Consider the following 23,150-nt stretch of genomic DNA (forward strand, 5'->3'; position numbering starts at 1 on the left):
ATACCGTCACTTTGGGAATCCGTTTGTCAATATACGAATTTTTTTTTTCTTTTTGAGGGGGGTGGCACAAACATTCAGACCAGGGCAGGAATGTGTTTGTACTTTATTCCCAGTCAGGGGAAGCCACTGAAGGTTTTCAGCAAGAAGAACAATGCGACTTAACCTACATTTTAAAAAAACATCGGTATCTTCTTTGGTGCTATGGGCCGCTTGGATTTTAAACATGCAATGTCCAATTCTGAAAAAGGACGGACTGGTTCAGCTAGGCTGCGCAGACGAGTGTAAGAACTCCCTACGCCTTTAACATTCATGCTTCCTATAGAACCGGGCTGCTACGCATGACATGACATAGTTAACTAAGTACAGGACACGAGGCTCGTCTGAACTGAGGTGTGCTGTTAACTGTAAAATGCGCACTGGAATCCCAAGATTTAGTACCAACAAATGAATGTAAAATGTCTCACTAAATCTTCTGGCTTGATTACATGTTGAAACGATAATATTTTGGATATACTGGCTTAAATAAAATATGGCCATCTTACCTCTCTCTTTCCGCTTTAATGAAAACGCGGCTACTATTAGATTTAAGAGGACCTACTTGTCTGGGATTCTATTTCTACTGGGCAGCGGCTGGGCTGGACTCTGCGCTCCGAAGTGCAAACTATCCATCCAGGAGTTTCCCCTGCGCCCTTTCCGCCCCAGTAAGGCCGAGGTTCTGGCCGGGAGTCTCCGGTTTTCCTGTGAGTTCCCTCAGCCTCTAACCCGAGTCTCCGTTCCGACCCCCGGGCTGGCCAGCATCTCTGGCTTTCGTGACACCCACTCCCGGGCTGCAGGGGTGCAGGGCGCGGACCTCAGAGAATCCAGACGGTCGGGCGGTCGCACGCATCAGTCCTCCCGGCTCCCCAGTCCTCCGTCCCGCGCGGTGGTCGCCTTCCCAGCACCACGCCTCACAGCACAGCCAAAAAGGACAGTAACCTGCGGGGGCGAGGCCTGTCGATCACACCCAACTCAGGGCAACACCCACCTCGGTCGACTCAGTGAACACCTATTACTTCTGGTCAACCCAGCTCACGCGGAACCACCGATCCCACACCTCGCGGAGACCTAAACAACAATCACCTCAGGCCCATCCAGTCACCACTCGTCTCAGGCTCATCCAATCATCACCTGCCTCAGGCCCATCCAATCACAACCCTCCTTACGCCAACCCAATCAACACCCACCTCAGGCCGACTGGGCGGGGCCGGATCCCTCCCGGGCTTCCCCCACCTTCCCGGGGCCTCTGGCCTCTCCGCGGCGGGGGCGTGGCTACAGGTCGAGGCGGGACTTCCTGTCCAGCCGGAAATAATTCGATCCAGTCCGGAAGTCAGCTCGCAATCCGGCTCTTCGTGGGTCTTGAGGCTTACGGTCAGAGTGTCTGGTGGGGTCAGGGCGCTCAGTGATCGCTAGACTGCTGCCTTGGTTCGCCTCTTATTTTCCGGCTGGCGATGGCGACCTACACCTGCAACACCTGCCGGGCGCTGTTGGACGACGCGGAGGCGCAGCGGGCCCACTACAAGACGGACTGGCACCGCTACAACCTGAGGCGCAAAGTGGCCGGCATGGCCCCGGTCGCCGCCGAGGGCTTCCAGGAGCGGGTGCGGGCGCAGCGGGCCCTGGCGGAGCCGGAGAGCAAGGGCGCGGCCACCTACTGCACCGTCTGCAGTAAGAAGTTTGCCTCCTTCAAGGCCTACGAAAACCATCTGAGGTCCCGGCGGCACGTGGAGCTGGAGAAGGAGGCGGTGAGTCGGAAAGTGGCGATCCTGAATGAAAAGAACTTGAAGGAAGGGCTGGGCGTGGACAGGGATGCGGTGAACGCGGCCATCCAGCAGATCATCAAGGCCCAGCCGTCCACGTCTCCCAAGAAGGCGGCCCCAGCGCCCGAGGCGGAGTCCCGGAGTCCAGTGACTGTGGCCGCTGGAGGACGTGGGACTCAGCAGCGAGACCCGGTCGAGAAGCCTCCCCGGCTGCAGTGGTTTGAACAGCAGGCGAAGAAGTTGGCCAAACAGCAGGGGGAGGAGGAGAGTGAGGACGACCTGGATGCAGATGGTGGGGGCCTGTCTGGGGGGCGGGGAGGGGCGGGGGACGGGGCTGGTCCTCAAGCTTCCAGTTTATCTTTGAGGTTGGAGGGGGGAGGTGTCCGTTTTCAGGTGAAGGTGATGCGTGAGGGTGTTTCCTTGGTTTCTGAAGTGGCTGGTGTGGCCAGCACCCCCACAGGGCATTTTGTGTGTTTAGCTCACTGTTGTCGATTCAGGGACTGAAACCTTAACGGGGGGTGGGGGGAATAGTTACTTAGTAAATATTTGTAGAATGAAAGGATACATTCTCTGTTGAAGGAGGAGATTGTTAACATATGCAGAAGGAGAACATAGTACCCTCACACCATGTGCTGCAGAATGTTTAATTCCATTGGGTTTCTGGTCATGATGGCTTTGCTCTGAGTTTGAGGTGCTCAGAATCGGCTAGCTAACTTGCAGTGTGAGGCTGGAGCCAGCAACCTAGGCTTCTTGACTTAATGAGCTATTTTTCCCTCATCCCCCTGACGCTGATTGCATGTGTTCATATATGCATAGGAAAGGAGCACGTGCTTCCTTCAAGGGGTTTACTGTGCGCTGAAAAAGAAGGATGAAAGCATTCCTTAGCCATGCCGACCGGTGTGTGGTGGATGATTGGCTGACTTTGAGATCTTCAGCTAACTTTGTTTTTCAAATCTCTGGCTTGCAGAGTGGGAGGATATTGATTCTGATGAGGAACTGGAATGTGAGGATGCTGCAGCCCCGGAGGAGGAGGCAGCGGAGGAAGAGGCTGGAGGAAGCACCCCGCGTGGCGCCATCCCCGTAACTGACTGCTTGTTTTGTCCCCATCATTCAAGCTCCCTCACGAAGAACGTGGCTCATATGACTAAAGTGCACAGCTTCTTTATTCCTGATGTAGAGTATCTTTCCGATCTTAAGGGACTGATTAAATATTTGGGTAAGTTCAGTCGTTTTTTCCTTTTGAATGACAAAATACCACATTATTGGGGGGCATTAGTTTGGGGCTTCTCCTCAATCTTGGATTGAGTGACCGGCCGATTTTGTGAAAATCAGCAACTTGATGGCTGTTTTTTGAATTGTGGACATCGACAATGAGCCCTAATCTGGCTGCAAAAAGCTGCTTTCATATTTCTTTTCTCAACTTACTTTTCCAGGAGAGAAAGTTGGTGTGGGGAAGATTTGCTTGTGGTGCAATGAGAGGGGGAAGTCCTTCTACTCCACGGAAGCTGTACAGGCTCACATGAATGACAGGAGTCACTGCAAGCTCTTCACAGATGGGGATGCTCTTTTGGAATTTGCAGACTTCTATGATTTTCGGTAAGTCTGGTTTGTAATGTCGAGCGAAGCCAGCTGATCACATTTGCATTGGATTTGCACGTGCCCCTGCCTGATAACTGTCTGTGTCTGGCTCTGTCCGGTATCATATTCTTCCTACCTCTTAGCACACTTTTTTAGGAGGTAGTTATTTCCTCTCATTCTGTAGATGAGAAACTGAGTATTACAGAGCTAAACACACATATCTGACCCGGAGAAGATCTCAGGCCCAAACTGTCAGTTTGTGTGGTTTGAAAACTTGTTTTTGCTTGTTGTGATTTCCATGGTCAGAAGTTCAGTTTTGCCAGTTACCTCAGGAACAGAAGCAGGGAGGTTAGGCTTCACATCTTGGTTTCCCTGAGAGCCCTTGAATCACAGGCTGTCTCCTAAGGGACTTGAGCTGGTGGCTGCACCAGACCTGTCCCAATCACTTGTTGGTGAAATTATTCCACCTTTACCTAGAATCTTGAATATTTCATACATCATGCAACGAATCCATGCTAGGAATTCTGGAATAGCTGGTTCTTAGTGTCAGTGTGCCTATGACCTAGCACAGGTGTGCTCTGCAAGCAGGTGTGTATAATGACCGTGCCAGGTGTGCAGAGTCCACCTAATACAGGTGTTCAGAAAAGTGCTGGTCTTTTAAGTTGTCTTTTTGCATTTTCCTCCTGATTTCTCATTTCTTACTTGTCCTGACAGAGAGTTTTTCATTACAGCCACTTTGGTGGCTCTGTAGGGGTATCCACTGTGGTTTTAATTTGCATTTCCCTGATGAGGACTGATGCAGTTGAGAACCTTTTTATGTATCAACTGGCCGTTTGGATATCTCTTGTGAAGTATCTGATCTAGTCTTTTGTCTGTTCCTATTGGCTTATCTGCCTTAGTGTACATTTCTGCAGTTAATTTCCATGTGTATTTGTGAACAGCAGTAGAAGCACAGAGATTCTTCTGGAACTACAGTGTCTAATTTGCTAATTCCTAGGTGTACTCATGTCGCTCTTTTGGTTAATTAAGTAAAGTAAAAATTTTTTAATTCAGTTCTTCAGTTGCACTCCCCACATTTCAAGCCCTATGCTTAAAAACAGATGTGCTTTAAAAGTAGCTACCATAGTGGGCACACAGACTGAAAATTTGCATCATCAGAGACTTCTGTTGTTCAGCACTGTTCTAGGACTTGTTTTTGTAATGATTAAATTGAGGAGAGCTGCATCTCCAGCTGTACAGTCTCCTCCTCTTCCTCTGTGTGCCAACCCTCCTGGAGAGGAACAAATACAGAGGTGAAGGAATTCTGTTGTAGGTTATTTGCTCACTCTTTCTTAGAACAATTTTAGATTCTCAGCAAAACTGAGCAAAAGGTACAGAGATTTCAAATACACTCCTTACCCAACACGTGCATAGCCTCCCTCATTATCAGCATCCCCCAGTGGTACATTTGTTACAATTGATGAACCAAGTTGACCCATCAATTATCACTCAAAGTCCATAGTTTAGAGTTCACTCTTGGTGTTGTCCATTGTATGAGTTTGGAGAAATGTGCATACAATGACGTGTATCCACCATTAGAATATCATACAGAGTGGTTTCACTGACCTACAGATCCTCTGTGTTCTGCCTGTTCATCATTCTCCTCCACCCGAACCCTGGAAAACAGTGATATTTAATGTCTCCATATTTTTGCCTTTTCCAGAACGTTGTATGATTAGAATCATACAATATGTAGCCTTTTCAGACTGCTGCTTTCACTTAGTAGTATGCTTTTAAGGTTCCTGCATGTCTTTTCATGGCCTGCTAGCTCATTTCTTTTTTGTATAATCCAAAAATACTCCCTTGTGTGGATGTGCCACAGTTTATTTATCTGTTCACCTATTGAAGCACATGTTGGTTTCTTCAAGTTTTAAGAATTTGGATAAATCTTCTGTAATTCATGTGCAGGTTTTTGTATGGACAGAAGTTTTTGACTCCTTAGGGTAAATACCAAGCAGCAGGATTGCTGGGTCTTACGGTAAGAGTGTGTTTGATTTTGCAAGAAACCGCCAGCTCTTCCAAAGCGGCTGTACCCTCTTGCATTCCCACTAGCAATTAATGAGAGTTCCTGTTGCCCCAGGTCCTCACCAGCATTTGGTATTGTCATTGTTCTGGATTTTGACCATTCTGATAGGTGCATACTGGTATCTCTGTGTTTTAATTTGCATTTTTCTGATGACATATGCTGTGGAGCATCTTTTTTGCATGCTTATTTGCCATATGTGTATCTTCTTAGTGAGGAGTCTGTTAAGGTCTTTGGCCCATGTTTTAATCAGATTGTTTATTGCTGAGTTTTAAGAGTTCTTTTTGCATTTGGATAGCAGTCCTTTATCAGATGTGTCTTCTGCAAATACTTTTTTCCAAGTCTGAATCTTGTATTTTAATTCTCTCGACATTGTTTTTTCACAGAGCAGAAGTTTTTAATTTTAATGAAGTTTAGCTTATCAGTTATTTCTTTCATGGACTGTGCCTTTTGTGTCGTTCCTAAAAAGTCATCACCAAACCCTAAGTTATCTAGGTTTTCTCCTATATTATCTGTAGGATTTTTTATAGTTTTGTATTTTACATTTAGGTCTGGGATCCATTTTGAATTCATAGGCCATTTGAATACTTTACTACAGAGAAAATGCTAACAAATTGTTTTCTCTCCAAAAGCTTTCAGTGTAGTCACTGCAACTGTTAACCCCTCACCCCAACCCCTTTAGTTATCTAGTAGGTTTGCAGTATTTTAGTTAAATTTGAGGTATTGGTCTATGTATTAATGCCATTCCATGGTTCCAGGAGTAGCTACCCAGATCACAAGGAAGGGGAGGACCCTGATGAGACTGCGGACTTGCCCTCAGAAAGGGCCTTGGAATATGAAGACGACACCATGGAGCTGATTCTCCCTTCTGGTAAGTGCAGTTGTCCAGAATACATAGCTGCATGCCGCTGAGATTATCAGAGCAGCGTGTTCCCATCACTTCCCTTCCACGCCGAGGGGAGAGACCCTACAGCTTCAAGTGTGTGTTTGTGTTCCCCTGGACAAGGTGAACTCTGAAGGTTGCCTCGTAGCTCTGTCTTGGCTGTTTTGTTTAAATTGCATCAATGTTTTCCTCACTTTTGTTGTGATTCGTAATGCTTTAATCAGTCATTGCCTTTCTTTTCAATACATAGACCTTTTGTATTCTGTTTATTATCTGGTTTTTTGGCCCCCATCCAGGTTTTTCTTGTTAAACTTGACTTTGCTCTTATTCCTTGAACTGATTCCTGTTTCCATGGTGGCTCAGACTTGCATATGTTAGTCTGGCATGGGTGGACCTGATTGACAGCGCCCAGGTTTCTTGTCCATATTCTGGGTGTAGGGGGAGGCTTGGAGTTTGAATTCTGCCTTCTTCTTTGGGGAACAGGATTCATAATGGCAGGATTTTGTCCCAGATATGAACAGAAGAAGGAAAGCCATGAATATGAGAAGTATGCAGTATTGCTTACAGTGTTATGCTTAGCTAATAGGAATGGGGGCAGCTACAGAAGACGCATCTAAAAAGGACAGGGAATGGGATGATAAGATAATAAGCTCCTAATAATACCTCGTATTTACTGAGCGGTTAGCACATTCAGGCAGATATATTATTTTAGCTTTACATCAAGCCTTTGAGTTAGATTCTGTTATCCTTATTTGACATATGAGCCAGCTGAAGCTTAGACAGGTTGAGTAATTTACCCAGGATCATGGACTTCGTCAGTGAAGCCCTTTCCCCACTTGTCTCCGCTGCCTGGGAGATTTGCAGTGATGGTGGGAGCAGGAACAGCCACATTGCCAATGGAGACGTCTGCCATGAAGAAGCCACCCTGAGGTGCTGCTCTCCACCTGGAATAGCACGGCTTAGGTATAGAGAGCCCTGCTTAACCCAGAGTAATAACCTTCTAAGGCTAAGGGCAGCTTTAGACAATGACAGTGAAAGGAAAGTGCAGGCAGAACCTGTCTTGAGGATATAGTTCTTCTACAGTGGTAGGGAAGCTGTAATGCAGCAGAATATCGTGGCCTATACAATACGCAGCAGCAAAACAGGCCTAAATGTATCACAGAGGACCTAGTCCCATCTTCCCTTGGTGAAAATACTGATGCAGAATGTCAGAAATAAGTTTAATAACTTCTTTTCTAAGACTGTTTATTTAGCCCCTAGTTTCATTAGCTTCCTCTTCCTTAACTGAGACTGAGATCAAAGACCTTGAGAAAGTGAATGAAATGGTCCCTGCCAGCGGCGCATGGCGTGTAGTAGGATCACTAGGAACGTGGGCTTCATTTTGCAGCAACGCTGCATATCCTATTTTAGAAGTAGAGAAATTTTCATCTGGACTTAAGACGTCTGTAGCTTAAAGACTCCTTAGCTATGTAGCCAACACATTTGCCCAGAGCGATGGAGTTTCCTCAGGTTCGCCAAAGCCAAACTTGGGTGTCTTCTCAGGATCCGCTCTTCCTCTCCCACATCCAGATGGTGACTAATTGCGATTCCTAAATGGCTTTTGAATATTTTTTCTTTTTTTTTCTCCTTATCTGTGTCACCATGAAAGCTTCCCATCTGGCCATCTCCAGCCTGGTTTCCACTTGACCACCAGTCTATTTTCTTTTCCCTCTGGAATTTCCAGGGGGAGCCCTTGCCTTCAGGGTCACTTTGTCGCCCAGGTGTCCGGTGCTCTTCCTTTCTTGCCCGCACGCAGTCTCCCCTGGGCCTTTGCCTGGGCGCTGCCTCTGTCCCCCCCTCCTCGTCCTCGCCCTGCAGGGCTCACGTTGGGCCCCCTGCCCAGCTGTCGCGATGCGGCTCTAGCTCCTCTGTGCCTGTGGGCTGGCTTGCCTTCTGCCCCGTTTCTGTGAGGACAAAGCTGGCGTCTTCCATCTCTGCACAGTGCCTCAGACACACAGGAGCCGCGTAAATGTCTGTTGACTGAGTGACTGGCAGGTTGGAGGTGACGTTTATTTATTTATTTGCTGTACGCGGGCCTCTCACTGCTGTGGCCTCTCTCGCTGCAGAGCACAGGCTCCGGATGCGCAGGCTCAGCGGCCATGGCTCACGGGCCCAGCCGCTCCGCGGCATGTGGGATCTTCCCGGACTGGAGCACGAACCCGTGTCCCCTGCATCGGCAGAGGGACTCTCAACCACTGTGCCACCAGGGAAGCCCTCTTGGGTTTTTAAAGCATGAATTTCCTTGCTCACAGCTACGTGTCCACGTACCAAATGATGCTGTTTTAAAGTACTGGATGATGACCTCAGGGCAGCTCCTAAGGGAGACTGGGAAGTAGTGAGTAAGCGGCTTGGTCTTGGAGTACTGGGCGATATTGTACTGTTAGACTCTGGAGAGGCCAGACCAACTGCCAGGTGCTGCCTTACCTCAGATTTCGTCTCTAGCTGTGCACTTTTTTCTGAGTGTGTGCATTTTCCTGGGGAAACGCTGTTACATCATAAAGTCACCTGTGTGGGCACACGGAGTTTTAAATTTTTTTATTTATTCATTTGTTTTTTAATTAATTAACTTATTTTTTGGCCACCCTGCACGGCTTGCGGGATCTTAGTTCCCCGACCGGGGATCGAACCCGCACCCTGAGCAGTGAAAGCATGGTCCTAACCACTGGACCGTGAGGGAATTCCTCTGCACAGATTTTTTTGACTGTGCGGGTAAGTGCACTTTTTCTGGGGAAAGGCTGTAGTTTCTGAAAAGCATCTGTGACCTGGACGAGATTAAGAGCCAAGAATGGAAAAATCTAAACGTACAGCATTGGCTGCCTTCCTGGGTCTTCTTCACAGATGCCCGGCTGCTGAGACCTGATGATAGAATTTGTTTAAATAGCAACAGAGCATAGCACTCTTAGTGAACCAGAAGGTCCCAATGTTTGGAAATTTATTCCAGCTATACAGTCACATACACTTTTACCATCTCATTTTAAAAACCAGTCATGCTCTAGTCAGTCTTGCTTATAATGAGACATGACAGTTTTGTGTCCATTGGTTTACCTCCGTGTCTCAGTGCTGACTTGGGGATTTTGTAATGAACCAAGAAAATAGGAAATCTCTGAATAAACACTGTATACATGTGTAGTGATATTACAACAGTATATTCAGTCACCTGGTTATGTCTTTGAACAAATTTACCATTCAGAAACTTCCTTGATTATGCTCAGTTATATGACTGGGTCAGCGTGGATGTTAGCATGAAGCTGACTTGGGAAGGATTCTAATGTGGAGAGCCTAGTGATACTTAATCAGCTACACTTAGCGGAGTCTGCTTTAAACTGGTTTTGAAAGCAGCGGGTAGTTGTGATTCCTTAAATCTAGTTGCTTCAGGTCAAGTAGATGATCCCAGAGGCAGTGGCGTAGAGTATCAGGTAGAGGGCGCTATGAGCATTTATTTTGAAGACTGTGGTCTGGCTCAGTTCCTTCCCTCTTTGCTCTTCAGTTCCTGTGGAGCAAGTTGGTGTGAAAACACATCCAGTTAGTTGCTGACTAGCCAGATGAATCTGTTGCTGGATCCACGAAAGGCACGTGATCAATCTTCTTAGGAAACTTACAGTTAGAGATATTTTCTTTTTCATTGTCTAATGTCACCCAGTGTTAGGCTATTTGTTAAGTAGGAGTGGAAATTTTTAAAATACATTTATTTATTTGTTTGTTTATTTCTTTCTTTTTGGCTGCACTGGGTCTTTGTTGCTGCGCCGGCTTTCTCTAGTTGCGGCGAGCGGGGGCTACTCTTCGTTGCGGTGCGCGTGGTTCTCACTGCGGTGGCTTCTCTTGTTGAGGAGCACGGGCTCTAGGTGCACGGGCTTCAGTAGTTGTGGTGCGTGGGCTCAGTAGTTGTGGCGCACAGACTTAGTTGCTCCGCGGCACGTGGGATCTTCCCTGACCACGGCTCGAACCCGTGTCCCCTACATTGGCAGGCGGATTCTTAACCACTGTGCCACCAGGGAAGCCCTCAGTCTTTTTTTTTAATTGAAGTACAGTTGATTTACAGTTTTGTGTTAGTTTCTGGTGTACAGCAAGTGATTCTGTTATATATATATATATATATATATATATATATATATTCTTTTTTGTATTCTTTTCCATTATGGTTTATTACAGTATACTGAATATAGTTCCCTGTGCTATACAGTAGGACCTTGTTATTTACCTATTTTATATACAGTAGTTTGTATATGCTAGTCCCAAACTCCTAATTTCTCCCTTCCCCACCTCCTTCCTTTCCCCTTTGAGAACCCTAAGTTTGTTCTCTATGTCCGTGAGTCTGTTTCTGTTTTGTAAAGAAGTTCGCTTGTATCATGTTTTAGGTTAGGAGTGACAGTCTTGTAAGCAGTTCTTACTGTGGAGAAAGATAGATGGACAGGTTGTGGCTTCATCATAACTCAGACATTACCCATCTGTTATTTATGGACAGGCACACCGTGTTCTATAACGAATTTTCCTTGATGAGGGCCTTCCAGTTGAGCTGTTCTCAGCACATTGTACTTGGTGCTTAATGTTAGGTTCTCACTGTCATTGCCACAGGACAGGAGTAACTTTAAACACTGAATGTTTAGAGTTCTCCTGTCAGGTGTCGGAAACCTTGGGGTTGCTTAATGAAACCTTTTCAAGCATGTTTTAGAAGCCAACCTTCAATAATAACGTATTTCTAAATGCTGCTTGCGAATGTAAATAAATCGATTTATTAAGTACTAATGACCAGCAGCATTATCATTTAATGATTTTGAGGAAATCATCATTGCAAACTCAGAGCAAACTGCCTACATTATAAATAGAAAGTCACAATCAGCAGCGCTGGCCTTTCCTGCCAGAGCCTCCATTTAAGAGCGAGTCCTTCTCCGTCCGCTGTATCTCACTTATTTCTTGTGGTTTAGGAGCTTTGTTAACTCTTCTGCTGCCAGAACAGTCAGGTCCTGGGAAGCATCTTTTCATCCATATTAGTATCTAAAGGCCACATCATCTTTGAATTGAAAGTTTCTCTTTGTCATCTCTTGCGTCTGATCACCAATCAGTCAACTGGAAGTAACCACTTTTCCATATCTGCGCAGAGACTCTGCAAACTGTTTCCCAGGTAGCTTGCCAGGTATAGGGACTTGAAACGAAATAACCTGACAGAGTTTTTTCTTGCAAGTTAAAAATCGAGGTCCTAAAAGCGAATATAGCCATCTACAATAGTTAACAGTATTCTGTTCATGGTCTTTCTGCACAAAATATTCTGAAAGAAATGATTTTATATATATAAGTGTAAAGCTTCCATAGCAGCCGTACACATGGTTCTACCTGGCTGTATTTCCTTAACTCATTTTCAGTGGAAACAGCTGTTCCGTGCCTTGTGTGTATGCTGTTGTTAAACTTCTATGCGTTGATGTCTGTCTGGGAATGTATTTGATTGCTTATGTTCTACTTAATATTCTTGTGAAAGTATAGCCTGGGTTTAGTAAGCTCTCAGGTGATCTCAATGCCGGTGGCCCAGGAGAACTTCTCAAGAGCCAGGGCGCTCTGATGGAGCCTGGAGTGTGTCATCACTGAAGCCCGCCCCCTTCACTTTCACCTGCTGTGAAGCTGAGATCCAGGGGTCAGCACACTTGTCCTATAAAAGAGCAGATAGTCCAAAGCGTTCATTTCTGAAAGCGTGATTGACTGGCATGGTTGTATCAGATCCTTCTCAGTAAGTAAAACCTGGAGAGAGAATTCATCTTAGTCATCTTTTAAAATTACGGTTCGGGCTTCCCTGGTGGCGCAGTGGTTGAGAGTCCGCCTGCCGATGCAGGGGACACGGGTTCGTGCCCCGGTCTGGGAAGATCCCACATGCCGCGGAGCGGCTGGGCCCGTGAGCCCTGGCCGCTGAGCCTGCGCATCTGGAGCCTGTGCTCCGCAACAGGAGAGGCCACAACAGTGAGAGGCCCGCGTACCGGAACAAAATAATAATAAATAAATAAATAATAAAAAATAAATAAAATAAAATTCCGGTTCACCAGGCGACTTCCGTCATTTAGAAAGCAGTAGGGCAGGGTTTCTCAGCCTCAGCACTGTGGACGTTTGGGCCAGATAATTCTTTGTTTTGGGGGCTATGCTGTGCCTTGTACGATGTTTAGCCGCATCCCTGGCTTCCACCCACTAGGTGTCAGGAGCCTCCCTCTAGCTGTGACAGCCAAAAATGTCTCCAGTCATTGCCACGTGTCTTCTGGGGATAAAATTGCCGGTTTGAGAACCACTGCAATAGAGAATTTAAGCAAAGGAAAAGTGGATTGGTGTCTCTTCTAGACTCAGACTGTGGCTTGCAGACCTAAACATCAGGGCCATTATCTGTGCTTAATCTTTTTTCTATTAAAAAAAAAGTTAAAGCTCCTTACCTCCTCAGATCCTATTATCTGTATTAGTTGGGGGCAGCTATGTGAATTTCTAGGGAAGCATATTGTCTGTACAGATGCTGAATTTTTCACCTGGCAGTGACTTGCCATTATCTCTGTTTTTCAGTGCCTCTACCTTTGGTTTTCCTTCTTTCATTGTTTAACATGCAGCTTCATCTTTCTTCAGCAGATTAAAGCACTGTTTCTTCTGGCACATCCATTTTCCAGCTAGATAAAAGTGAAAATTCTGATTCAGAAAGCCTTTACTTTTATAGCTCTGCCTTGAAAAACTGTCCAACTCAGTGCTTCAATATTGTTCTTTTGAAAAACAGGTGCCAGAGTGGGTCATCGCTCCTTGATGAGATACTACAAACAGCGGTTTGGCTTGTCAAGAGCTGTGGCAGTTGCTAAGAATCAGAAGGCTGTGGGCCGGGTCCTCCAGCAGTACAGAGCCCTGGGCTGGGCTGGCAGCACAGGTACGTCCACGTGGACCACAAGGCCCGGCCCAGGAACTTGCATCGCACAAGGGGCCTCGGGTGAACTGGTTTTTTTCTCTTTGTCCTTGTGGGTCCTCTCTAGGGGAAACTTACCTTCTTGGCTCTGGGGGCTTCTGTGACCACTTGAGACATTTATGGCAATAAGCCCAAAGCTCCATGACTTAAAAGCTTTGTATTCCCTAGCACAGTAACTATTTTAAAACTCATATAGACCATTACCTTTTTCAGGAGGTATAGTTACAAAAATAATTGTTCAGCAATTAGCAAAGGTTGAAATTCTCCTGGAGGTCATACAGAGGAATTAAATATCCTTGTGGCGATAGTTTGAGCTGTGAAGTCAAACATGACTTATCTGATATACTTGTAGGTTCTTATACGATGAGTATGAGTAATTTAATTGATTGAAAGCTCTGTTTCCTCACTTATAAAGTGGAGATGATATTAATAGGACCTACTTGTAGAGTTGGGCAGGTTGACTGTCATAATGCCTGTATGACATAGTACATGCACATAATAAAGGCCAGCTGTCTGTTCTTCCTTTTGTAATTTTTCCATAGAAAACTTAGTAAGACTCAGAGCTAGAGCAAGCCACTGAAATTGTTAAGCTTTGAAACATCATCAGTGTGAAATTATTTAAATCTCTTCTGATGTGTCTGCTGAGTGAAGCTCGTTACGCTTGGATCTTCAAGGAGAAAGTCAGTCCACTGAAAACAGTATAGAGAGAAGGGAGAGAGCTGCCTTCTGATGGCCTGGAAAGCTTTGGCACTGGAATCCATTGTAAATGGCTCTGTGTTTATATACACGTAGGTTCCTTCACTACGGCTCCCTGTGAGCTGAGTTGGTTTCTTATAATTAATTAATTAATTAATTAATTTTTGGGTCTTCGTTGCTGTGCGTGGGCTTTCTCTAGTTGCGTCAAGCGGGGGCTACTCTTCTTTGTGGTGTGTGGGCTTCTCATTGCGGTGGCTTCTCTTGTTGTGGAGCAGAGGCTCTAGAGTGCAGGCTCAGTAGTTGTGGTGTATGGGCTCAGTTGCTCCACGGCATGTGGGATCTTCCTGGACCAGGGATCAAACCTGTGTCCCCTGTATTGGCAGGTGGATTTTTTTTTTTTTGGCGGTACGCGGGCCTCTCACTGCTGTGGCCTCTCCCGTTGTGGAGCACAGGCTCTGGACACGCAGGCTCAGCGGCCATGGCTCGTGGGCCCAGCTGCTCCGCGGCATGTGGGATCTTCCTGGACCAGGGCACGAACCCGTGTCCCCTGCATCGGCAGGCAGACTTCCAACCACTGTGCCACCAGGGAAGCCCAGCAGGCGGATTCTTAACCACTGCGCCGCCAGGGAAGTCCCTCTGACTTGGTTTATAGTCTGCCTTTCTCTGTCCCTTTTGGTCAATGTGGGGCTTCACCTTTTGGGCTTATAGACCTTTTCAGATGATGAAAACTAAAGAGGCTCATCCCAGAAGAATGTATATAGAGAGAAGTTCTGGTATGCAATAAACCCCGCAAGGCCCATGGGATAGAGACCCCAGATAATAACTCTTGTTTAAATATAAGAACCCACTTACCCCAAACTAGCTTTGATTCTCTGCCAAGATCACAGGTCACAGACCTTTGCCTCATTTCTTATCCCCTTTCCAACCCCAGGAGCAGCTCTCGTGCGCCAGCGGGACATGCAGTATGTCCAAAGGATGAAGTCCAAATGGATGCTGAAGATGGGGATGAAGAACAACGCCACCAAGCAGATGCACTTCAGGCCCCAAGTGCTGTTCTGAGTCGGCCAGGGATGGCGTCATCATCCGTCTCCTGCACAAGCGTCCTTGCCTGGGCACCCGTGGAAGCTGGATCAGGTAGCAGACCCTTATGCTGCTACTTCTTCCTGCACTTTCTCTGTCCTGACCTGATAATAAAAGTCAGAATCGTATTGGCTCTCCAGTGTAATTTTTGGACAGGGTTGAAATGTCGTGTTTTTGCAAAGTGAGTGCTGTGTCAACTGGACACAGGCCCTGCCCTTCTGAGAGTTGCTTTGTTGTCTCGGCTTGAAACTGATTTAGGGCTGTCAGAATAGTGTTGGGAATTCAAGAGCGGCTTGTCTGCTCCAAACCTGGTTTAATTTTCAGAAGAACACCTTACCATATCATGGCGCTGGGACCTATGTAAGAGGGCTTTGAAGCCTCTGGAGGAGCAGAGTTGAATGTCCCTCCCTGGAATGTATCATGGCTCCCAAGGTGGTGACAGTTTGGGCACTTTCATTAAATCCAGGGAAAGTAAAAGGGCATGTCAGTGGCTTGCTGTCAAGGGTCTTCATTTCTAAATGTGATCCCAGAAAGAATGAGTGTGCTTCACCCTGAGACTGTTTCCAGTGCTGCCTTTAGAGTAGGAAGAAAATAAATGTAAACTGTGTAAATTTCATTTGAGAAACAAGAACGACCTCAGGATTCAATCTCTGCAGAGATGCTCCGTCTAGGTGGTTTAGGGGGAAGGCCATGATATATTGGAAATGAAAGTAAACATGAAGTTCAGATCCATTGACATACCTTTCTGACTTTGGAGAAGTGACTTGGTCTTTGAAATCTGTAAAATGAGGTGTTTATTGCCTCACAGGTTGTGCGGTTGATTAAATCAGCAACGGAGCCGTCCCTCGCTCAGTCCACAGCACAAAGTAAGTGCTTCAAGTTCTCCCTGGTGGGGCAGGTGCCCCTCTGAGGAGGGGCATGTCTGGGCAGCGCAGTGGTCTTTCTGAGGAGTGGATTCAGGGATGCCTGGAGATCGTGTTTGCCCTTACCATGCACTCAGCAGCCCTCGCTAGCTGGAGACACATCTTTTTCCTTAAATTTTGGGTGCAGAATGGAATGAATTATATTTCATTAGTACGCGGGTTCACTATCTAACAGTGGAGGGCTCCCTAGTTTAACTTTACTCCTTCATCCTGTCTAACATTCTCGTCACACAAGTACCCACCTTCTTGTGTTTGACATCTTTGAATCTATATCCTGAGAAAATGATATAGTGCTTGGCATGGGGTGTGTTTTTAATCTATACTTAACTGAACGTACGGGACATTGTGCTATATTTCTTGTCAGTTTTGTTTTTCTTTCAGTATATTTTCACTCGACTTGGTAAGCCTAATTCATCTTCTGACTGCTGGGAGGTGTCCATACTGTGTTCTCTACACAGAACTTCCCTCCCGCTGCAGCTGACCCCTCCTCCTCTCTAACCCTACAGTCCCACACCAGCACCGCACTGTTTGAGTGCCTCGTTTATATTGGTGCCCTTTTAATTTTGAGGCCTTTTTTTTTTTTTTGCGGTACGCGGGCCTCTCACTGCTGTGGTCTCTCCCGTTGCGGAGCACAGGCTCCGGACGCGCAGGCTCAGTGGCCATGGCTCACGGGCCCAGCCGCTCCGCGGCATGTGGGATCTTCCCGGACCGGGGCACGAATCCGTGTCCCCTGCATCGGCAGGCGGGCTCTCAACCACTGCACCACCAGGGAAGCCTTTTTACCTGTGAGTGGCGATGAGGACAGCGTATTTGCTGACCTGAAAACATTCCACTTATGTATTATCTACTTCTTCCAGTCTTCAAGAGACTCGTTCTGAGTTAAGTTTGTGAAGCAATCCACGGTCACCTCTATCCACATCATAACTTTTAAAAATTCAGTTTATTTGCCTTTCTGGAGTAAAGCTCTACTTGGGAAAGAAGGCAAAGAAAAAAGATTTAAACAACTTCTCTAGTTGAAGAAACAAAACAGCATGAGAAATGAGCTTGTTTTGCCAGGGTGGACTTCTTTGTGGTTCAGGAAAGTAAGGAGATGTCTGATACTGGATTTCCTTGTCATTCTGTCCTTTGATGTGTGTCTATTTTTCATTCTCTGGGTGCACTGCCCCCCACTCTCTGACTTCTGTAGTTGGGGTTCCTGGGGCTTCCTGGCCCGTTCCCACACAGCAATTTGCTACCAGATCTCCGCACTTTGGTCCTTTCAGGGCTGCATATTCTTGATGTGATGTCATGCCCATCACATTGGAGAAGGGGCAGAATCTGTCAAACTACCAGCTTAGAGCCTAAGGAAAAGCTCCCATCCTTAACTTCACACTTGATCATTTTTAATTTCACTACTTAAAATATATTGTTCACATAGTGCTTTTTTCTTTCTCCAATTATTTATTCACATTAAAATTTTTTTTTATTTTACATCTTTATTGGAGTATAATTGCTATTCACATTTTTAAAATTAAATATTTATCCAAATTAACCCCAAAGTAAATTTTTATTAAATCCAAATTTTTAGTTTAATCCTTATCAATACTTCCTGACACCTATTATCTGTAAGATAGTTAGGTGTCTAAACTGACAGTAGATACCAAAGTAATCCTATTAAAGTTTCTGAATTAGGGCCAAGTTAGCCCTGGCTGCTGTAGCTGGCTGAGTGACTTGTAAGGACTCTTTTCTCCTGGGAGTAATCCGAGGATGGGATGGACCTTGCAAGTTGATTCATCTGTCTTTGGTTGAGACATCAAGACTGGGATCAAAAGCGAGAGAATATAATCTCGTTCCCTCTCTGTGTATTCTACCAAAGCCCCAGGGAGCTTTGCTGGTTGGTTGCACTGCCCGTCTGCAGACTAGATGATGACTCGATGTATTCTTTCTGCTTTGTGGACTATGCATTTGTGTTTTACAGAGTACAAAGTGCTTTATTGTGCCATTTTTTGTTTCTCCACTGTGAAGTGTAGGTAACATTCGTATTTCACACATGAGAAAATAGATTTAGGGAAGTTCAGTAACCTTTGTAAGGAGACAGCAAAAAGAAGCCAGAGATTTCTGATCCAGCGTTCTTAACATCACAACATGTTCGTACAGAACGTTCAGCAGCATCTCATCCTAAGGAGCACACTCAGTGGGGCTGTAAACATCTATTCAAGTCCCTTCTATTTGCACCAGCTGTGAAAGAATCTTGTTCTAAATTGAGAAACACATGGAATTTAGTATGTCCTTTAATGTTACATACATGATACATACATAGTTAACATAAATGTTACCACATAAAATCTCTTTTCTTGCCTAGAATGTGAATGAATTTGGCCCTTAACCAATTTTGGTCATTTGTGGATTCTTAATTTTAAGTTGCTTTCCTCTGTCTGAGATTTTTCAAAACTCTGTTAAGATTCCATTGGACATGATTAATTTGGAATTCACAATAATTCATCTGTAGGAGACCAGATAATTGCTGTGTTTCCAACTCTGCAAGCGGGCATTTTTGCAAGGGAATTGCTTGTAGTCCTAGAGAAATTTATAAGTGCATTGAAGAATACCCGTCATTTAATTTAGACTCATTTGCAGTTGGCACATTAATTATTAATGCCACTGAAACTGATGGAGATTAGGAAGATTTGATTAGCTTGTTAATGCTGCAAACATTTCAATGTTAGAATAATAATTTATTGATTATTTGTGGGGCTGACTGTTCTTCTGTAGATCTGTTCTTTCTTCCTGGGCACAGAGCTTCCCAGCCAGACTGTATTTCCCAGCCTCCCTGGTAGCAGGGTGTGGTTATGTGACTAAATTAGGGCCAATGGATGTGAGCAGAGGTTGGATTCAATCTAAGTACAGATCATCTCCAATTTGGAGACAAGCAGCATTTTTACACTCTGCCTCTTTTTCCTCTGCCCACCTGGAGATGAGGTGTTGCCACTTTCACCCATGTTGCCACTCTCATCTCAGAGGACAGCAGAGTGATTGGGTGAAAGGAACCAGGGTCTCTAAATGGCATCATGGAGTAGAGCCGCCCTGCTGACCCAAGCTGGCTGGGCTATTATGTGAAATAAACTGAAGCCACTGTGTTGTGGAGTTTCTGCTACAGTAGCCTCACTTATAATCTAATAGAGTAAAACCCCAGGGTAATGCTAACGTGACCTGTCATAATGCAACAGTGTTTGAGATGCAATTGTCAATTTCTGGTTCATAGCTTTCCTCTTGGTCTTGTTCTCAAACTGAGGTGGGCTGGATCCTTCTCTTTACGCAGGATTGGGGGACATTTAGGAAAAAAGTGCCTTACGATCGTATGGGAATTTCTCAGGTCAGTATGTTCACTATGTCTCTTTTTTTACTCTTTCAGAGGCAGTAGAAACTGAAAATGAATATTTGTTATTAACCTTGTATGACAACTTTGCAACATGCTGCTAATTCTTTGACCCTGTTCCCATGGAGAGGCAGGGTCTGTCTCCCCTTCCTTTGATGCTGGCCTGGCCTTAGTTGACTTGCTCATAACAATAAAATGCAGCAGTAGTGATGCTGCGGATTCCACAGACAGTCACATAATGCAATTCAGCTCCATCTTGCTTCCTTGGCCCCTGACCATGTAAGACGTCTGACTCCCTCAAGGAGGTGCTGCTGTACAGAAGCCCAGGTTATGGGGAAAGGTCACTGTAGGTGCTCTGGTTGACGGTCCCAGTTGAGGTTCCAGTCAGTGGCCAACACCCACTGCCAGCATCAGAGGTCACCATCTTGCACGCCCAGCCCGGTCGAATCTTCAGATGACGGCAGCGTCCACTGACATCTGACCACAACCATGCGACAGATCCTAAGCAAAAACTGCCCAAATGAGATTTCCCCAAATCCCTGGCCCACGGAGGCCGTGAGCATAATAAAACGATTGTACACCACTGGGTTTACACAAGCCGTGGTGACTAGTACACTCTACCATTATACCATCACCTGTTTTGCACAGTTGGCATTTCGGTTTCCACTTGCCAACTTTTGGTGCAGTTTTCCTGTCGATATGACTTCAAGGGCAAGGACTTAACATACCTTACTTACGTTACTTAATCTTTACAACCTCCTTATCGAGTAGATATGATTATTATTCCCACTGTACAGCTCAGGAATCTCAGGCGTAATTGGCCAGGGTCTTGCTGCTCTACATCCCTATGCTATCATCTGTGCTGCTTGAGTCATAGAATTTCAGACTTTGGTGACACATTGAACTGACCCAGATCAATTTCCACCTCCCACCTCTTCCCTCCCATCTGGGTTACATACAAGAACCTGGATGCTCGGGGTGGTGTCATGTGACTCACAGTAATTGACAGCAAGGGAAAAGAATTGTCTCCATGCTGGGCTTGATACTCAACTATACTACTCAGCAAAGTCAAACTTTTTTCAACTCCTTCAAACAACCTTTTAGTACAAACTATTTTCTGAGTAAACATGATGCATTTCTTTGGAGGAAATGAATGCGCCTATAGTTAGCATAGACCTACAAATATATTAAAAGTGTTTATACTAAAACATCAAATCTGTATTTGTTAAAGAAATCTACAATTTTGATTCTATTGAATAAGACCTCTAAATTTAAGGCATTCGTTATTATGTTACTCCATGATATTCTATTGTTAATGACCACATTTGGTATTGCATCAGCAAATACCATTTTCACCTTGGGTAATGTGTCTCAGACATGTCCTGACCAAGATCATCCTTTTTCTAAATCCAGCAACTGCAAATGTGGAAAATAAGACTCTGTCTATAAAAGTGATGGATTTTAGATTTTCTGAAGAGATTTGTATCATGCTTAGTACTGGTCGATGGGAATATGAAATTGACAGTAAATAGAAACTCTCATAACATTTATGCTTGAAGCATAACAGTCCTTCCAAGATGTCCTTCCTATTGCTAATTCAATGCATGAAATCTATTTGGATAATTTGGTAGTGTCTTCTTTTTATTCATCTTGAAGCATGGGGGAGTTTTTCATGATATAAACACAAAAATGTATAACGTAAAAATTCATAACAGTAAAAGCTAAAACAAAGAGCTTCTTATGTGCCAGACAGTGCTGTGTGCACTTTTAGATGTGTTAGACCATTGTGTTCTCAAAACAACTATGCAAGGTAGGTAATATCCCCATTCATCCAAGTGGGGAGACTGAGGCACTGACACCCCTTTACGCTCGACCAAAGCAGTGACGACTCTAAAGAGCTTTTGGGTTTGTTGGGTGTCTTTATTGATATAAAATATGTTAAGAATTAAGGCTGAAAAAATTTAAATGTGAATCCTTTTAAAAATACTAAAATCATCACATATTAACATCAATACATTTTTAAGAAAATAAGTATAATTCCTTCAAATGCTGCAGTGTTAAGAGTGAATTTATTTTACCCCTTTTCAAATGTCTTTCACATCCAGCTTGAACAGACGACAATGGGATTTTCCTCTCTGCGTCTGCACCCAGTCTGCTGTATGACACACATCACGTAGATGGTGCAAACTCCGTGTAACCTGATGGGAGAACAAGAGTGAAAAGGGAAAATAACACCTTAATATTATTATGAAAATAGCACCCCCCTGAAAAGTTCTTGGTGACAGGCAGGGGTCCCTGGATCACATTTTGAGGACAACTGCCCTACACTTTCCTGCCTTTCGGTGCACAGGGGAGATGTCTTTCCTTAAGAAGTAGTGTCCTCATGTAGTGTAGTAGGAGTGTAGTAGGAGTAGGACCTGTGTGGTCAGAGGCTGGGGTGCCATCCAGGTTCTGCACCTGGTGCTTCTTGACTTTCACTAAGTTACTTGTTTCTCTGTGTCTCAGATTCTTCATCTGAAATAGGGCTGGTCATGTATCCCTTCCAGGGACATTATAGCCATTCCAAAAGCTAGGTGACAAAGTACCAAACAGGTGCTGACACACAGAGAATGCCTTTATAAAGGGTAGCCTTTATTTCAGATTGGCCAGTGATGGTGAGGAAAGGAAGGAGAAGGGTCACACATTCCTATTTCTAGAGAGTTCCGACTCCACTCACGCCAAGCCTAGAAGTAGCCTCATGTCTGTTCAGGCCAGGTTTTTTGTTTTTTGTTTTTTTTTTTGCGGTACTCTGCCCTCTCACTGTTGTGGCCTCTCCCGTTGCGGAGCGCAAGCTCCGGACGTGCAGGCTCAGCGGCCATGGCTCACGGGCCCAGCCGCTCCGCGGCATGTGGGATCTTCCCGGACCAGGGCACGAACCCATGTCCCCTGCATTGGCAGGCGGACTCTCAACCACTGCGCCACCAGGGAAACCCCCAGGCTAGGTTTTGATGCCACATGATTTACAAAACATCATCCAGTGTTCAGAGCTCTGGGCATTTTTGGACAGATTGTGGGCTTTACCAAATGTTACTGTACCAGCACCAAGCTAGGGATCATGCCGGTGCAATTTCATTCAATTCTCTCCACTCCATGACCAAGAAGCAGACATCTCAGGATCCAGAAAGATCTTTGCTACTTTTTGCCTTTCAACCAGATTTACAGGATCCCAGGTTTGCAGCAGTGGCCTCTGACTTTCTGTCCATGCCTGTTGCCTGTAATTAAAAGGCTAAATGTTTATTACATTTGGGTGGGTGAGGGAGTTAGACATGCGGAGTATGTATGTGTGCCCATGTGTGTGTTTCAAAATGAACCCAATGGCAGTCACAGATGACTTAATGAATGCAGAAAAAGTTTATATTTCATTTGTTGAAAATCCACCTTAGCCAGGAGCACAATTTCCTGAAGAATAAAGATAAGGTGAGATGATCTGTTATACATACCGATAAAACCTTTACCTACTACACTCATAAAGATAGAAATTACACACAAAGCCACATTAAAAACATCTGTAAACAAGAGCCCAAACTGATTATTTCAGGTTCATAATCTCTAATTTACAGAATTTCAGGGAGAAATCGACCCTGATGTTGTTTGAAGATAAAAGTTCTGGCTATGAATTAATGTTGAAAAATATGAAAGGATTACAGGTACTTGGAAGAAAACATCTGAGGGATTCATCAGAATTTGAAACTACAAATATATGACAGAGCTTGGGGATCTTGAGAAACCACTTCACCATTGCTTTCTGTCGGACTTTATAATTTGCAGCTTCAAAGAAAAAATAATTTA

The 23,150-nt window shown here is 45.0% G+C and overlaps 1 protein-coding gene across 2 annotated transcripts; it reads left to right on the plus strand.

Moving 5' to 3' along the window:
* The first annotated feature begins 1,353 nt into the window (after window positions 1-1,353).
* On the plus strand, window positions 1,354-15,957 carry ZNF622 (zinc finger protein 622). 2 transcript variants are annotated; one of them, XR_009518845.1, is made up of 7 exons: window positions 1,354-2,088; window positions 2,764-3,012; window positions 3,230-3,392; window positions 6,195-6,307; window positions 13,089-13,232; window positions 14,896-15,098; window positions 15,853-15,957. XR_009518845.1 is itself a non-coding variant. In XM_060007101.1 (6 exons), the coding sequence occupies exons 1-6, from the start codon at window positions 1,488-1,490 to the stop codon at window positions 15,021-15,023; spliced, it is 1,398 nt and encodes a 465-aa protein (XP_059863084.1). In that variant the 5' UTR covers window positions 1,354-1,487; the 3' UTR covers window positions 15,024-15,166. The 2 variants fall into 2 exon arrangements, 1 of the variants encoding a protein (XP_059863084.1); XM_060007101.1 differs by lacking the exon at window positions 15,853-15,957 and having other exon boundaries at window positions 14,896-15,166.
* Window positions 15,958-23,150: the final 7,193 nt, after the last annotated feature.

The sequence above is a fragment of the Delphinus delphis genome, chromosome 3 (assembly GCF_949987515.2).
Source record: "Delphinus delphis chromosome 3, mDelDel1.2, whole genome shotgun sequence".
In the NCBI taxonomy this organism is placed as follows: Eukaryota; Metazoa; Chordata; class Mammalia; order Artiodactyla; family Delphinidae; genus Delphinus; species Delphinus delphis.